General features: G+C 21.4%; 6 protein-coding genes across 6 annotated transcripts; 2 read left to right on the forward strand and 4 right to left on the reverse strand.

The window, feature by feature from the left end:
• Positions 1 to 915: 915 nt before the first annotated feature.
• Positions 916 to 2,348, forward strand: PY17X_1100019 (fam-a protein; the record flags this gene model as incomplete). Its single annotated transcript, XM_022955678.2, has 6 exons — positions 916 to 1,046; positions 1,194 to 1,416; positions 1,506 to 1,575; positions 1,720 to 1,829; positions 1,913 to 2,131; positions 2,253 to 2,348. 6 exons carry the CDS (start codon positions 916 to 918, stop codon positions 2,346 to 2,348), a joined length of 849 nt encoding a protein of 282 aa, XP_022810894.2.
• Positions 2,349 to 3,475: 1,127 nt separating this feature from the next.
• PY17X_1100021 (PIR protein) lies at positions 3,476 to 4,655 on the reverse strand (the record flags this gene model as incomplete). Its single annotated transcript, XM_034637590.1, has 3 exons — positions 3,476 to 3,562; positions 3,652 to 4,503; positions 4,641 to 4,655. 3 exons carry the CDS (start codon positions 4,653 to 4,655, stop codon positions 3,476 to 3,478), a joined length of 954 nt encoding a protein of 317 aa, XP_034493539.1.
• Positions 4,656 to 7,051: 2,396 nt separating this feature from the next.
• PY17X_1100023 (PIR protein) lies at positions 7,052 to 8,107 on the reverse strand (the record flags this gene model as incomplete). Its single annotated transcript, XM_022955668.2, has 3 exons — positions 7,052 to 7,141; positions 7,226 to 7,972; positions 8,093 to 8,107. The coding sequence occupies 3 exons, from the start codon at positions 8,105 to 8,107 to the stop codon at positions 7,052 to 7,054; spliced, it is 852 nt and encodes a 283-aa protein (XP_022810893.2).
• Positions 8,108 to 11,297: 3,190 nt separating this feature from the next.
• On the forward strand, positions 11,298 to 12,748 carry PY17X_1100025 (fam-a protein; the record flags this gene model as incomplete). The annotated part of the gene is made up of 6 exons (XM_034637591.1): positions 11,298 to 11,428; positions 11,564 to 11,810; positions 11,903 to 11,972; positions 12,096 to 12,205; positions 12,286 to 12,516; positions 12,674 to 12,748. 6 exons carry the CDS (start codon positions 11,298 to 11,300, stop codon positions 12,746 to 12,748), a joined length of 864 nt encoding a protein of 287 aa, XP_034493540.1.
• Positions 12,749 to 13,721: 973 nt separating this feature from the next.
• PY17X_1100027 (PIR protein) lies at positions 13,722 to 14,845 on the reverse strand (the record flags this gene model as incomplete). Its single annotated transcript, XM_034637592.1, has 3 exons — positions 13,722 to 13,787; positions 13,877 to 14,725; positions 14,831 to 14,845. 3 exons carry the CDS (start codon positions 14,843 to 14,845, stop codon positions 13,722 to 13,724), a joined length of 930 nt encoding a protein of 309 aa, XP_034493541.1.
• A 2,326-nt stretch (positions 14,846 to 17,171) lies between these two features.
• Positions 17,172 to 18,254, reverse strand: PY17X_1100029 (PIR protein; the record flags this gene model as incomplete). The annotated part of the gene is made up of 3 exons (XM_034637594.1): positions 17,172 to 17,258; positions 17,347 to 18,102; positions 18,240 to 18,254. 3 exons carry the CDS (start codon positions 18,252 to 18,254, stop codon positions 17,172 to 17,174), a joined length of 858 nt encoding a protein of 285 aa, XP_034493542.1.
• Positions 18,255 to 19,517: the final 1,263 nt, after the last annotated feature.

Below are 19,517 nucleotides of genomic sequence, written 5' to 3' on the forward strand. Positions count from 1 at the left end.
GCTTTATACTACATTTTCCCTTATAAATAATCATATATTTTTCACCACCGTAATATTAGAGAATTTTTGTTAATAAAACGATTTATTTTCATGAATGGTATTTATTTAAATTACCATCATAACATATTTTTTTGTTTTATGATTGTTTTGTTCTTGTCTGTTATTTGTTATGTCTTTTAATAATATAATGCATCTATATGTATTAATTTTTTGAATAATACAAATAAAACTGTTATAACTTATGAAGATCTTTTATTTGTCATATTCCTTTCATTTAATACCTATCACCCTTTTTTGTTTACAAACATGGACATCATCTATATGCTAAAATTTGGGAGGATATCCCATATATTTAAACGATTCTTTATTTGTAAGTGATATTTGATTTTAATATTATTTATAGTAATGAAATTAATAAGATGGTCAGAATGATTCAATATAAATGTTACGTTGATGTAATCATTTTTTATATTGTTATTTAAACCATATAATACCAATATATTTTATACACATATATGTGAACATTATAATAAACCAACTAAAACATTTTTGCTTTAAAAAACTATTTCATATACATTCATAGAAAAAATAAAATATAACATAAATGGAGAATAAAAATAAGCAGTTTCGTTAAATAAAAATATTCATAAAATGAACGTATTATGATATATATAATTCAATATAACCTTGAGCCCTGAACCCTTAAAATCATAGTGTTCTGTGTGCTTTATAATTTGTGTGCGCTATTCTTCTCACCTTGCAATGAGTTCATTTAAATAATTATATAAATTTACTTTTTATTTTTAAGTATTAATTTTTTATAAATTCCGTGGGCATTCTTTTCCTTCTATTTCAAATCTACTTATATAACCTATTTTTACACTTTTTAAAACATTTTACTTATCAAATCCAAAAATGAATAAAGGCTATATTAAGATTGCTTTGGCACTTTTAAGTCTCGCAGGATACACACAAAATGTAACATTTGCAACTGAGCACCCTTCAGATGTTACTATTAACGCCAACCCCTCCCCCCAAAAACCATTGTATGAAAATTTCGAGAAATATATACATATTCGTCGAACCCCTCCATAATCATTAAATATTTTAAATTCCATTTATAAATTCATTTCTTTCTTTTTTTTACCCATTAAAAATAATCTCACTTTCACCAATAATATTTCGAATCAAAGATTTGAAGAGTTCCCAGAATTGGCATGTGAAGACCTTGATGAAGCTTTAGTAGCATTGGATCACGCAAACGATGCTTCAGAATTTTTAATAAAACTTTCTGAGACGGGTATAGACGATTATTCGACCCATTCTACAGAAAATGGAGACAAAATTATATATTCTAAAAAAATTGGAAATATGGATATTGGAAGACTTCATCTTACGATCCCATCTGCCTCTAACGTATCAAATACCAAACAACACTTAACATATAAAAATAACTTCAGATTAAATAATCATTATTATACATATCCACATTTTTTTTTCATTAGTACTCTAACGTATTAAGGAAACTCTGGGATTTCAATCATAACAAAAAACCCAATGAAAAGTTTATTAATGGTACATAAAAAATAATCAATCAATTTAATATCTGCTTGTCACTATTTACGCACCTTTCAAGTTTAATGTTCTTTACCATTTTTATTAACGTTTTCTTATATTCATAATATTTCATTTATATATCCAAAATAATCATTTTTTTAGGAAAGCTTGCTCGTGTATACTGCAATTATTTAATCGTCCTTGAAAAGCTTAGCATAGATCCTAATTATACACCCCTCACAAAAAAATATGCTTTAGCCGCAAGAATTAAAGTAAGGGCATTTTTTCCCATTATTCATGTTATTATACATTAATTTACACAATACATATATTTTTTTATTCGTTAATTTTGTAGCATTCAAATGACACAACTGTAATTCTTTGTCCTTCAAGACCTCTAAATTATCTCGGTCAAAATGATGGTGAACCTAATATGAATGAAATATTAGAAAATACACAATCAATCGAAACTGACATTGATCCTGAGGAAGCATTAACCAAATTAAGTGCTAACATAGCCGGATTTGTAGTTAAAAAAGGGGAAGATAACGTTCAAGTTACTTATATCAATGCTGTAAGCGATCTCAACAAATATTCATTTTTTTCGCATTTTAACATTTATCGACAATATTGCTTCTGTATATGTCATATATTTTATGATATTCACATATTTTATTTTTCCATTTTTTTCGTAGATTTATGATTCTGGCAATTCTACCGACTTTGACAACGATAAAAGAGAAAGAGAACTTGCATATACAAATATCCTAAGCTTACCACAACGCATTTGATCTAGTAAACAACAATATATCCCAAGTATAACTCTTTCAACACTTTAATATTAGGATGCATATTTTAATCAAATTAATTTATCTTTATATGTAGTCCCTATTTAAATTACCATCACAATATTTTGACCGCTTTAAAAATTATTGTTTAGTATGTAATTTCCTCTTCCGTTTGAATTAAAATATATTCAATGTATTCAATTTTGTGATGAAATCAATTAATTAATGCTATAATTCAATTACATGTTCTTTATTATTGCCCTTAATATTAGTTCGATCATTTTTTTTACGTTAAAAATTTATGTTTCGTACTTTATTATTGTCATAAAACTTGTTAGTAATTAATTCTATATCAATATACAAATATCATAAAATATATCGATCACCATCCTCAAATATAAAATACTTATCATTTACTTTATCCACTCAAATATAAAATACTGTATTATAAATATGTATCCATATTTTTTTTATCCATTTTTAATTATAATGTAAACAATCTATTAAAACCCAGTTTATTATAATTTTATACCTTCACATATAAGACACATTCTATTTAAGGTACGAATCATATATTAAATTCAAATAACTCTCCCATCAAATAAATCAAATGTCTTTATATTGTGGTATGTATACATCAATCGAACCATATAATCCGATTAACACTTCTTATATAATAATAAATTATGATACAGTTAATAAGACCTCTTAAATATATTTACCACAAATTTAACAATAAAATATAAAAAGTCCATAGTTCAACATATTTAACATTAAGTTATATTAACATGAAATTCAATTCTTATAATTTATCAAAATATATTTCTTTATTCGTTTCCTTTCATCCCTATTTTTTCTTACATATTTAGACTTAATTTAAATCTTAAAAACTCCAACTTATCCTATACATATTTTTAATAACTTATTTTCTATATATATTTAAAACAATTCCTTAAACTAATAAATATTATAAAATCATTCAAAATTAAATACAATACAATACTTAACCCTGACCCACAACATAAAAACTATATAAAAATTGTGCAAAAATTACTTCCTAATAGACAGTTTCCTAAAATATATAAATCATTATTATTATTCCTAAATTGTCACTCTCTTCGAATCATATATTAATGATTCATTCTCTTCTTTATATTTTTTAGTTTTTCTCTTAAATGTTGTTTTTGAGCTCTTTTCCGTAATACAAATAACGAACACTAATATAAAATGTTAAGAAGTGTACGATTTTTTTGCTAACGTTTGCATATATTTAATGAAAATAATTTTTAAATTTATTATTATTTACCTTATAAAAAATTCCTAAAAAGATTGTTATTGCACTGAATATTGATAAAGCTAGAATTAATTTGTTTACTATCGACAAGCTTGATGATGTAACACCATAATTTTGTACAGAACCATGTTCAGAACTTTTTATTTGATGTTGTGTTATTTTTATCGATGGAAAGGATGGAATACTCTCACAAATATCATTATAGTTCTCTTTAAAATTATCATAATCAGTTGATAAAGTAGACCATACTTGACTATATAAAGTGTTTCCAGTAGCACTAGAATTTTCATTAAGTTCTTTAAATTTGCCAACAATTTTATTTGCATATCCCAAATATTCCGTGCATTCTAGCGTTTTTTCATTAAATTCATCATGCATTTTACATAATAATTTAAATGCTTCAAAAAATTTAGATATATCTTCAAAATTAATGTCCAACAAATCCTTTCTTTTATACATGATTTCCTTAAAATTATTATATTCCGCTTTTTCTTTTAATTTACTATTACAATCATTCTCATCATAATCTTTACAATTAATATAATTCTCATTCTTTTCTATATGATTAGTATACAAATTATTTAGGTTGGTTTGTTCATCTTTCTTTAGGTTTAACTTATAATTTAACCATATCATAATGTATATAATAAACGATTCAACCTGATCGTTACTTAAATAATCAATCCCTTTAGCAATATTTTCATTGAGCAACCATAAGCATACAGCATTTATCTTATCGAGCTCAGTCTTACATTCTCTATCAAGGCAGTAATTCCTAATACCTGTTATATTATCAAAATTACTTCCATCATGAATATTTAATTCATCAGGATAATGTTGAATTACTACAGAAAAATTTTCACACTAAGAAAGAATTTATAAAAGTATAATAAAAATATATGTTAATGAAATTCTTATAACATAAAATTTAATGAATTTTATAGATAATATGACATCGAAAAATATAAGGAAAAGCAAATTTTATTAAAAAATGCAGATACCATGTCATTATCCATTGTAATTTTATTTTGTTTGTAATATGTAAATTATGTAGCATAATATTGTTTTATATATTTTACGCTTAATAAATGACAAAATAATTGAACTTTAGTATAAAATTATCTGTGGTTAAGCATGTCATTATCATTTTTAATATTAATTTAAAGGTAATTTGGAACAATATAATAGTTTTATGGAACTTAAATTCCCACAAATTAGGGTTGTTTAATACATTATTTACCATATGTATATAAATACAATTTTACATAAATTGTTGTTCTTAATAACCCTCATATGGGCATTATTATAAAAATTAAAGCAACTTTGTAACGAATTAAAAATATATCATCTTATACACATGCTTTAATATATAAAATAAACAACATCATATCTTTTGTTTTAATAAATGGTGTCTCAAAATGAATATACTGAACAAATCGAAACAATTAAGAAATCCATTATTACTATAATGTTTAAAAGTATATAAATAGTCATTTTTTAAAATATATTAAATATTTACATGATTGTTTCTTATAATATATAGTATAGTTTTTTCTAAAATTATAGTATTTTCAAATTATGTTGCATGTTCCATTTTCTATGCAAATTACATAAATTCATATTATTTTTATTTAATATAGATTAATTCATAATCTATTTTAATGCGTTAAATAACTTTATTTTTATTCCTACATATCCCAATTTAGAAGTATTATCTGTTGACTAATTTTATAATATATTTTCCCACCTTTTCCATTCTTTAAAACAACAATTAGCACTGAACCCGTATTTATAAGCTTAAATAAGTCTTTGAATGTATATTATTTTTAAAATAATACATAGTAAATGTTAAACATTTATTATACATTTCTATTAATATTAAATATATAACATATAAATACCTACTGATGAAATTTTAAAGTATAATAGAAAACTATGTGTATTAGATTCTTATATTCCCCTTTAAGAGGAGAGAGATAAGATATATTTTCTCTTTTAATATATATATTTAGATAAATATTTGTTAAATGTTTTCATAGCTCATTTTTGTTTTATGTATTCTACTGCTATATTTATCAATGTATATACATTCAGATAATTTATTAAAAATTCTATATTTTATTAATTATATGGTAAAATAATGCTATTTAAGATTAAAAAATGATGATTCATTAAACAATGATAATATAATATGTAATATTGAAATGGCATTTGACATTAATTGAGTCTTTAACCTTTTCTCCATTGCCCATATTTTTAGAATATAAAATAACATGTCCCTAATTGGATCTTTAACAAAATATATAACATTGATACGTTTATAATGTATTATTCTGTGTCTTTTCGATAAAATTAATATATAATTATATGAAGATTTTACAATATAACAATATTTCAATATTAGTTATTTGTAGAGTATTTTATTAGATGTATAGTCATATAATAATAATGCTATTCTATCTATCAAACTATAACATTATATTTTATTAATATTATTATATTTTTCAAATAACTACTTATAGTATATTTCCTATTTATTTATACCTCAAAACTATAATGTTTAAAATTAATAGTAATTAATCTATTACTATACCTTATGATAAATAAATTAAAGCGTACAAATCAACTTCTATTAATACAAAAAGATAATATTAACTACAATTACAACTTCAAAAAATGTTAGGAGCATAATAATATTTTATAGACAATGTTATATTGTTCAACCTCGATCAATATACCATACGTCTATATTTTATGATTATCTATTATATATTAGTAGTGTGTTTAATTAACATGAAGGTATATTATAATGTAGACAATTGTTCCAAATGAATCGAATTATACTCTGATATATAAAATTATTATACTGTTCGGTTATTAAAATATAATTTAAATTCAAATAAATGTGATACAAATAAATATGATACAAATAATAAGTTTTAACAAATAAAATGTTTCATCAAATAAAAAACATGTGTTATACATAATTTGATATAACCATAGATTAAACAAATTTATATAATAGACAAATATGATATAGCATAATATGAATTCACATATAATCAATATCTATATTAATATATACAATATAGACATTTTTTTTAATTATATTAAATCAGAATGAACACTTATTATACTTTATGAAAAAATGTAATGTGACCCTTTTCATATTAATGGAAGTACCCTTTGCGGTTGCATATTTGGACTTCTCATTATTAAACATACAGAATGAAACATATATTAAATTAATGTACAAATTATGAAAAAATAAATGCAATATAATACTTAACCCTAAACATGGGTTCCACAACATAAAAACTATATAACAATTATGCAAAATTATTTCCAAATAAACAGTTTCCTAAAATATATAAATAATTATTATTATTCCTAAATTGTCACTCTCTTCGAATCATATATCAATTAACCATTTTCTTCTTAATGATTTTAGCTTTCTTCTTAAACGTTTTTTAACTTTTTTCCGAAATCCAAATAACGAATACTAATATAAAATGTTAAGAAGTAAATGATTTTTTTGTTAATGTTTGCATATATATAATGTTTTTTTTATTTCTTTATTATTTACCTTATAAGAAACTCCAAATAAAATTGATGCTGCAACAAATATAATTGCAATTTTAATTAGTGTATTTTTTGTTACTGAACTTCGTGGACAAGCTACAGGTGATGAGACATAACCACACTTAACATTATTATATTTCTCTTTAAATTTATCATAATCATTTGATAAACTATACCATAGTTGTGAATAAGAACTTCCTTTAGAAATATCCAAAGTATTTTTAACTTTTTCACATTTTTCAAAAAATTCTCCAACATTTTCTAAACATGGCATGCATTGTTTATTGTTTGCATCAAGTTCACGATACAGGTTGCATAATGATTTAAATGGATCATAAAAATTAGATATATCTTTAATATTCATATTCATCGATTTTATTTTATTTTCTATAACACTTATATTAATCTTACTATTACTATTATTAGGTATATTCTCCTTATAACAACTATTTTTTTCTATATGTTTAGTATAAAAATCGTATAATTTGGTCGTTCCATTTTCTGTTTTTTGATTTAGTTTATAACTTAACCATAAAATAGCATATTCAGCAAGTTTATCACTCTCTAAATTTTCCACATCATCCATACCATTAAATAAAGGTATCAATGCTATAAAAGCAGAAATAATTTTTTTTTCATCAGTATCACACTTACTATTAGGGCAATAATAATCAAAATGACTAATAGAATTATATCCTTTCGAGTTCTTCGGATCATCAACATAATTATCAATCGCACTAATTATATCACACTACGAATATATTTTACGAATTAAACAAAAAAATGTATTGATATAAATGTTACTAAAATTAATATTAATATAATTTATAGGAATGCAACATACGAATAATATAATAAAAAATATATATACCACTCTATAAGACATAATGAAATTCTGTTATAATTTGGAGATTATGCGGGATGATGTTGTTTATATATATTGCATAATATATGTTATATTTACTCAAAATCTTTACATATCAATTATCTTTCGTTAGACATATTATTCTTAATTTTAACTTCATATAAAATAATAATATATTAATATTACTAAAATATTATACTCATTTTATGGCACTTAGCTAAATTACCTTAAATAGAAGGTTGCTTATACAATTTTGCCATATATATGATGCATTTTATACAAAAAAACTATTCTTACTAACATTTGGTATAACTTTATTATAAAAATGGATATACTTTTATAATGAATCTAAAAAATGTATACTTATGCATATGCTTTAATACAGAACATAAACAACGTCCTAAAACATAGATACTGCACACATATAAAAAATTAAGAAAGCTATTATTAGAATCCTTAAAGTATATAAATAGTAATTTTTTAAATATATTAAATTTGTATATACTTGTTTCTTATAATATATATTATAGTTTTTTCTAAAATAATAGCATTCTCAAATTCAGTTACATGCTCCGTTTTCTGTGCATATTATATAAATTTATATTATTTGTATTTAATATAGATAAATTAAAAAAATAATTTTAATGCGTTAAATAACTTGATTTTTATTCCTAAATATCCCAATTTAGATGTATTCTCTGTTGGGTAATTTTATTATATATTTTCCCATCTTTTCCATTCTTTAAAACAACAATCAGCACTGAACCCGTATTTATAAGCCTAAATAAGCCTTTGAATGTAGATTTATTTTAAAATAATACTTAGTAAATATTAAATATATAACATATAAATACCTACTGATGAAATTTTAAAGTATAATAGAAAACTATATATATTAGGTTTTTATATTACCCTTTAGTAGGAGAGAGATAAGATATATTTTCTCTTTTAATATATAAATTTATGTAAATATTCGTACATTTTATGGATTGTCCATTTTTATCTTATATATTATATTTTTATAGTTATTAATGCATATACATTCAAATAATTTATTAAAAAATCTATATTTTATTAATTATATGATAACATACTGTTTGTAATTAAATACGATTCATTAAACATTGACAAAATCACATTTAACGTTAATTAGTCTTTAACCTTTTCTCCATTGCCCATATTTTTATAATATAAAACCATATATCCCAAAGTGGATCCTTAACAAAATATATAACATTGATACCTTTATATTGCATTATTATGTCTTTTCGATAATATTAATGCTTAATTATATGAAGGTTTCACAATGAAATAACATTTCAATATTAGTTTATATGTATAAGCATATAATAATAACGCATTTTGTCTATCATATTATTTATAATTACTAGAACTATAACATTAAATTTTATTAATATACTTATATTTTTTCAATTTACCATTTATAATATATTTCCAATTTATATATACACCATATCATTAAAACTTACAAATTAATAGTGATTAATATGTTAGTATACTTTATGATAAATAAATTATGCCGTATAAATCAATTTCTATTAATACAAAAAGAGAATAGTAACTACAATTAAAACTTCAAAAAATATTATATAGTTCAATTTTTTATGTGTTACTAAAAACGTTAGAACCATAATAGCATCTATAAACAACGTTATATTGTCGATATATATCAACCTATATTTTATCACTATCTATTATATATTCCCTCCTTAATTAACAATAACAATATGCCCATCAACCTCAAGATATATTATAATGCAGAGGAATATTCAAAATTAATCATCTTATAATTCATACTCACCCTCACATATAATGCTATTATTACAAGATATATTATAATTCAGAGGAATATTAAAAACCATCATCTTATAATTCATACCCACCCTCACATATAATGCTATTATTACACTTAGATTTCCGTAATATAATTTAAATCAAAATAACTTTTACTAAATAAAATCTTTCATCAAACAAACAAATGCATTGCATATTATAATGGGGATAATTCAATATAACCCCTGATTAACAAGTTTTATATAATAGACAATTTCATATACCATAATATCACTTCATATATAACCAATATTTATATATCTAATATATTATTTTAATCATTTTAATCATTTTAAATCTATATATTATACTTTATCAAAAAAATATTATCATCTATTTCATATTAATCACACTACCCCTTTTTTCCTTTTATATTTACACATCATCTCCAGATTAAACATACACAATAATAAATATATTTAATTATAAAAATTTAATCATAAATATATTTAATTATAAAAAATGTAATTACAATATCCCAGAACCATAAACATAGCCTTGATCCATAATACATGAACACATCGGCATTAAGAATATTATAATTAAAAAACAAATTAATTACATTATATATTTCTTGACTTTACAACTTTATGTTTCATTATTTTATTTCATATTTTACTTCATATTTTATTTGTATCTTTTTTAACTTTATAATACTATGTTTTGTTATTAAAAGGAAAATTATAATTTCTATTAATTTACAAAAAACATAGCCATCAATATTACTACCAATAAATCATTTTTATAAAACTAACAATTTTTCTCCAAAAATTTTATTTAGTAAAATTTGCATTAAAAGTGATACAAAATCACAAATGTGTAATTATCATAATATAAATTTTATCATACTATCATTATGAAGTAAAAAATGTTGTTATTATAGTAGTATTAGTAATATAGAGAATTAACTGCATTTCTCATACTAAATTAATTAATATAATATTACTATGATCTTTTATTTACTAATGTAAGTATATGTGTATTTCCATACGTAATGAACTGTTTTGTAAATTTTAAATTGAGTTTGATCAATCATAAAAATATAAAATATATGTATTCATAATGCTATATTTAAAAATATCAATTATATAATTAAAGTTATTTATTTTTGATATCCATTATTTATGAAAGCTTCTGTTATTGATGTCGTTTTGTGGTTGAATTATTTAAATAAAAAATATATTAAACTTATGAATATGATAAAAGAACACATTTACCGTTTAAATAATAGTTTTTATATTTTATTGGAGAAAATGATTAGCTTCAATTTTAATTATACTTGTACAGATTTCCGAGTTAATTTTGAATTAAAAAAATACTGATATATATTTTAATATTTTGTTTGCAATGTTCAAAAATGAATAAGTTTTATATTAAAATTGTTTTTTTTCTTTTAACCATCCCCCTATGTGTTAATAATAAAACCCTTGTAATCGAGCTTTCTCTAAAAAAAGATACAAAACCCAAATCAATAAATCATTATCATACGTAAGAAAATACAACAATATTTATAATATATATTACATATTTCATTATGAAAATATTAAATGTGTACGTCTTTGCAAAAATATTAAAATACAATAACTTTATTTTTGTACACATTAAAAATATGTTCATTTTTAGCAATGATAGTTCAGAAGAAGTATATGAAAAAAACAAACACCTATTATGTAACGATCCCAAAGAAACTAAAAATGCATGCAACGTTATGAAAGAAGCTTTAATACAATTAGAATATCATACTACAAATATAGTTGATTATGGATTATATAAAATATATTATACTGATTATGTGCACTTTGATAATGTAAAATATCAATATAATACAAATGTTGAAAAAAAACAATATATAGTTGATAATCCAGATATGGTATCAATTAACAAACAGGATTAAAAGTTATAAACCAAATTGAAATTAAAAAATAATTATAATATATATATATTTCTCTTTATTTCCATTAGTATAATAAAATAATAAACAAGTATTGGGATCCCGATAGTGATCATTTTTTGTATATAGGCTCGGTTAAAAGTATACAAAACATAAATAATTACCCAAATTAACATAATATTGTTACTATTTATTCTTTCCCATATCTTCAAACTCATCATATTTTAATTATATATATATGCAATTTTATAATATGTTTATTAGGAAAAATTGCCCGTGTGTACACTCCAAATTTAGTAATAATACAACAACGTTCCAGAAAATGGCCATGGTCTCGTGAGAAATATTTTTATGCTTTAGCTGCAAAATTTGAAGTAAGCAAACCTTTCATCGTCTATTTCATTATAAATCATATTTTTCGTATTATTCAAATACACTTTTATTAATTTTGTAGATATCAGAAAACAAAACTATAATTGTCATGACTTCAGCAAATATAAATGATCACAACCCTTCCAATGAAAAATATGAAAACGAAATCGTAAAAAGCGCAAATTTATTCAAAACTGACATTAATTCTGAAGATGATATTAGAAAAGGATACTTAAAAAAAACATTTGTTAACATAGCTGGATATATCATTGAAAAAAAAGACAAATATCTTGATGTCACCCATGTCGAATCTGTAATCAATATACAAATTTTAGAAACATAATAGTTTATTTCAACAATTACTAAAAAAACATTATTTTAAATAAATGTACACATTTATAATATATACTATAACTTGCAAAAAAATATAAACATTTTATATATTCATCCATTTATGTTTTTTTTCTTAGATTGATCGCTATGCCCCCAGTTTCCTAAAACGCATGATTAGAAAAGCTTTAAATAATTTTTCCCCTCAAAAATAACATATATTTTTCACCGCCTAATATTAGAAAATTTATTTTAATAAAACGATTTGTTTATGTGCATAATAATTGCTTTAAATTATCATCATAAAATGTTCTTTTGTTTTAAGAATGTTATATATATATATTATTTTTTTGTCTTTTAATATTATAATGTTTTATATATATTATTTTTTTGTCTTTTAATATTATAACGTTTTATATATATATTATTTGTTTGCCTTTTAATATTAGAATGTATCTATACATATTAATTTCGTGAATACTACAAATAGAATTGTTATTATTCATGATATTCTTTCATTTAATTCTTATCACCTTTTTTTTGTTTACAAACATAAACATCATCATAGGATAAAATTTGGGGGGATATCCCATATATTTAAACTATTCTGTATTCCAAATACTATCATCACTTATTCTTTATTGTAAGTGATATTTGATTTTAATATTATTTATAGTAATGAAATTAATAAGATGGTCAGAATGATTCAATATAAATGTTACGTTGATGTAATCATTTTTTATATTGTTATTTAAACCATATAATACCAATATATTTTACACACATTATGTGAACATTATAATAAACCAACTAAAACATTTTTGCTTTAAAAAACTATTTCATATACATTCATAGAAAAAATAAAATATAACATAAATGTAGAATGAAAATAAGCAGTTTCGTTAAATAAAAATATTCATAACATGACCATTTTATGATATATATAATTCAATATAACCCTAAATCTTTAAAACAATTCCTTAAGCTAATAAATATCATAAAATTATTCAAATTAAATACAATATAATACTTAACCCTAACCCCAATATGAGTTCAACAACATAAAAACTATATAAAAATTATGCAAAAATTACTTCCAAATAGCCAGTTTCTTAAATATATCAATCATTGTTACTATTCCTGAAATAGTCAATACTCTTCGAATAATATATTAATGATCCATTTTCTTTACTTTTTTAGCTTTTCTCTTAAATATTGTTTTTGAGCTCTTTTCCGTAATACAAATAACGAACACTAATATAAAATTTTAAGAAGTGTACGATTTTTTTGTTAACATTTACATATATTTAATGAAAATAATTTTTAAATTTCTTATTATTTACCTTAAAAAAAATTCCCAAAAAGATTGATATTACACTGAATATTAATAAAGCTAGAATTAATTTTTTTACTATCGACAAACTTGATGATGTAACATCACAACTCTCTTCAGAACTTTGCACACCATTTTCTTCTGTATTTGTCGATGTAAGGAATGTAATTTCGCTACAATCAATACTATTACTATCACAATAATCTTTTAAATTATTATAATCACTTGATAATGTAGACAATACTTGATAATAGACTTCATCTTTAGTATTATCAGAATTGCTATTAAGTTCTTTATATTTTTCAACAAATTTGTTAGCATTTTCTAAAGATTCCTTAGATATTGTGCTGTTTGCATTAAGTTCAGTATACATTTTACATAATGGTTTAAATGCATCATAAATTTTAGACATATTTTTAATATTAGTACTCAACAAATTCTTTCTTCCATTTATGATTTCCTTATAATTGTTATATCCTGTATTACTATTTAATGAATTACTACAATCTTTACCATCTTGTTTACACTCAGTATAATGCGTATTATTTTCTATACATTTTTTGTAAAAATCATTTAGATCATTGATTCCGTCATACTTCTTTTGATTTAGTTTATAACTTAACCATATGACAATGTATTGAACAATATTGATATTACTTTTTTTATTTTTCACAAACAATTGCTCAAACAACCATAAACATCCAGCCTTAATTTTATCGAGATCTGTCTTACATGTTCTTTCCTCTGATTCTCCATTATAGCAATAATTCTTAATATTCTCATTTTTATTCAAATCGACTGATTCATGTTTTTGTAATTCATCGGGTAAATAGTTTCTCAATGTATCAAACTGTTCACACTAAGAAAACATTTAAAAAAGTATGATAAAAATATATGTTGATGAATTTTATAGGCAATATAATATCAACAAATACAAGCAAATTTTATTCAAAAATGCAGATACCAGGGTTTTATCCATTGCAATTTTATTTTGTTTATAATATGTAGATTATGTAACATCATATTATTTTATATTTTTTACGCTTAATAAATGACAAAATAATTGAACATAGCATAAAATTGTCTATGGTTAAACATTTTATTATAATTTTTAATATTAATTTAAAGATAATATGGAACAATATAATAACTTTACGGTAGTTAGATAAATTATCGTGGTTTGAGGATGTTTAATACATGTTTTACCATATGCGTATAGATACAATTTTACATAAATTGTTATCCTTAATAACACTCATATGAGCATTATTATAAAAATTAAAGCAACAATGTAACGAATTAAAAATACATCTCTTATACACATGCTTTAATATGGAAAATAAACAACGCCATATCTTTTGTTTTAATATACTGCAAAAATCGAAACAATTAAGAAACCCATTATTACTATAACCCTTAAAGTATATAAATAGTTATTTTTTTAAATATATTAAATACGTATATACTTGTTTCTAATACTATATACCATGTTTTATTAAAATTATAGTATTTTCAAAATAAATTGCATATACTTAAATTTACATTGTTTTTATTTAATATATATCCATTCCAATTATAGTTAACATTTCCAATAACTTTATTTTTATTCTTACACATTCCGTTTTATAAATATATCTTATTGGGCAATTTTATAATATATTTTGCCATATTTTCCATTCTTTAAAACAATTAGCACTGAACCCGTATTTATAAGCCTAAATAAGTCTTTGAATGTAGATTTATTTTAAAATAATACTTAATAAATATTAAATATATAACATATAAATAATTAATGATGATATTTTAAAGTATAATATAAAACTATGTTTAATTAGGTTCTTATATTGCACTTTAATAGGAGAGAGATAAGATATATTTTCTCTTTCAATATATAAATTTATATAAATATTCTTTAAATGCTCTACATTGTTCATTTTTATCTTATATATTATATTTTATAGTTATCAATGTATATACAATCAACTCATTTATTAAAAATTCAATATTTTATGAATTCTATGGTAAAACAACGACAATATAATATGCGTTAATATGGAATAATAAAATGATATTTAACATGAATTGAGTCTTTAACAGTTTCTTTATTTATCTTTTTTTTAGAATATAAAACCACATATTCAAAATTGGATATTTAACAAAATATATAAATTGATACCTTTATAATGTATTATTATTTGCCTTCTCTATAAAATTAATACTAATGTTTAATTATATGAAGGTTTCACAATATAACAATATTTCAATATTAATTATTGAATAATATTTTACCAGTTTATATATATAGGTATATAATATTACGTTATTCTATTTATCATATTATTTATAATTATTAAAACAAAATATGATAAAAAATTTATTAATATACATATATTTTATTTTTTAACTATTTTAAAATATAATTTATATATACCTCAAAACTATAAAGTTTAAAATTAATAGTGATTAATTTAATATTATACCTTTATTGGAAATAAATTAATGTATAAAGAACTATTCCTATTATTTAAATTTAAAACATTAGGATAAAATGATATTATATATAATCGAAAGTTAAAAGGATAATATACATATATCTATAATATAATTTTTTATTAATATGGATATTTTTATTGTATTATTAAAAATATTAGATGCATAAAATGCCTTTTATAGATCATGTTGTATTGTTGATTCTCGATCGAAATTTTATGAATATATATTATTATAGTTCAGTTGGATAACATGATTTGAATCTAAATAAATATGATACAAGATATAAGTTTTACTAAATAAAATTATCATCAAATAAAGAAACATATTATGATATGCATAATTCCATATAGCTTTGGGTTATCAAGGCATATATAATAGGCAATTGTGATAAAGCATAATATAAATTCATATATAACCAACATCTATATTAATATATGCAATATAGACATTTAATTTTAATCATATTAAATCGGAATAAACACACAATTGTATATATTATACTTTATGGGAAATATGCTATTGATACCTTTCATGTTAGATTATCCCCATTTGGGTTGCATATTTGAACTTCATTTCGAGATTAAACATATGAGGGTGGTATATATATTTAATTAGTGTTCAAATTATAAAAAATTAATACAATATAATACTTAGTCCTAACCCGAATATGGGTACCACAAACATAATCCTGACCCACAACATAAAACTATATAAAAATTATGCAAAAATTATTCATTTTTAAATAGACACTTTCTTAACATATATAAATCATTATTACATTCCTGAAATAGTACTACTCTTCGAATCATATATTAATGATTTATTCTCTTCTTTATATTTTTTATTTTTTCTCTTATTTGTTGTTTTTTAAATCGTTTCCGAAATCCAAATAACGAATACTAATATAAAATTTTAATAAAGTATGTTTTGTTTGTTAACGTTTGCATATATTTAATGAAAATAATTTTTAAATTCTTTATTATATACCTTATAAGAAATCCCCAAAAGAAATCCTATTGCACCAAATATCGATAAAACTGTAAATAATCTGGTTGTTATCGACGAACTTGATGGTGTATCTTCATAACTTTGTTTTATTTCTTTCGGTTTAGAGGACAAAATCTGTTCACATTCATTTTTTAATTTATCATAATCAGTTGATAAAGTAGACAATAGTTGACTATAGTAACTATTTCCATTACCAGTATCACTATCATTAAGGAGTTTTTGATATTCAACAAAAAATTCATTATCACCTTTCAAATAGTTATTGCATTTTTTATTGTCTTCATCAATTTTAGTATACATTTGACATAAAATTTTAAATAAATTATAAAGTTTAGACACTTTATCTTTAGAAATATTCATCAATTCTTTTTTTTTATTTATAAGCTCAATGAAACTACTATAGTTGTTGTGATTTTTTATATTTGTATTATAAAAATTATTTAGATTGGTGATGTTGTCATCTTTAGTACTCTTTAGGTTTAACATATAACATAACCATATCATAGTGTATTCAACAACATTGATGTTACTTGTTTCGCAAGAATTAAACAAACCAGAAACCCCACATAATTTATTAAGCAAATATAAAAATCCAGCATTAATTTTTCCGTAATCACTACTACATTCACTATTATAACAATAACTATCTAAGAAATTTGTTGTTTTAAATTGATACTCTCCGTTGGTGCCCAATTCATCGGGGAAAGCCTCCCATACATTATCGAACTTTTCACACTAGGAAAACATTTAAAAACATTTATTAGAAATGTATATTATTGAACATTTTATTAAAATAAAGTTTAATGATATTTAAATATAATACAATATCAAAAAATGTAAAGAGAATTATTATTATTAACAAATGCATATACCACTTCCTTATTCATTATAATAGAATCTTATTTTTGATTTTTAAATTTAATAAAATCATGCTGTTTTATATACACTGCTCCCAATATGTGACGCAAATAATTTAACTCTATAAATAACAAATGTCTGTAGTTAAATATATTATATGTTTTTTAATAATTAAATTAATATAGGATAATAAAATAGTAGTATTACTAAAATCATATTATACTTATTTTATGACAATTAGCTAAATTACCTTAAAAAGAGGGATGCTTAATACAGTTTTGGTTAAATATAAATATGATGCATTTTATACAAAAAATTACTATTATTAATAAAATATGGTATAACTTTATTATAAAAATAGATATACTTTTATAAATAATTTAAGTATGTTTGAACGTAGAAAAGATATATATTTATATTTTATGTTTTAATGATTGCCCTTCTAAAACTTAAATACTGTATAAATCTAAAAAATAAAAAGTTCTATTATTATTATTATTATAATCCTTAAAAGTATATAAATAGTTATTTAGTAAGATAGATTAAATTTTTATATACTTGTTTCTTATAATATATAATACTGTTTTTTCTAAAATTATATTATTTTCGAATTAAGTTGCATGCTCCACTTTCTATGCAAATTACATAATTTATATTTTTTTTATTTAATATAAATAAATTCACAATTCAATTTAATGAATCTTATAACATTATTTTTATTTCTATATACTTCAATTTATAAATAGTCCGTATTAGATAATTATAGAATATATTTCGCGTATCATTTCCATAGTTTAAAACACCAATTAGTACTGAATCCGTACTTATGCTATTTATAAGCTTAAATAAGTCTTTGAATGTATATTGTTTTAAAAATCATACTTAGTAAATATTAAATATTAGCATATAAATAAGTATTTATGCAAATTTTAAAGTACAATAGAAAACTATATGTATTAGATTGGTATATTGCACTTTGAGAGGAGAGAGATAGATATCTTTGCTCTTTTAATATATAAATTTAGATAAACATTCGCTAATTGTTCTGTATAGTTAATTTTATCTTATATATTTTATTGTTATAGTTATCAATGTATATACATTCAAATAGTTTATTAAAAGATCTATATTATATTAATTTTATGATAAAACAATGCTATTTGTAATTAAAGATTATTTATTAAACAATGATAATATAATACGTGTTAATATTGAATAATAAAAAGATATTTATCGTTGAGTCTTTATACTTTTTTTTATTTATCCAATTTTTTATAATATAAAACTATAAA

This window comes from Plasmodium yoelii (genome assembly GCF_900002385.2).
Source record: "Plasmodium yoelii strain 17X genome assembly, chromosome: 11".
NCBI classification, from domain to species: domain Eukaryota; phylum Apicomplexa; class Aconoidasida; order Haemosporida; family Plasmodiidae; genus Plasmodium; species Plasmodium yoelii.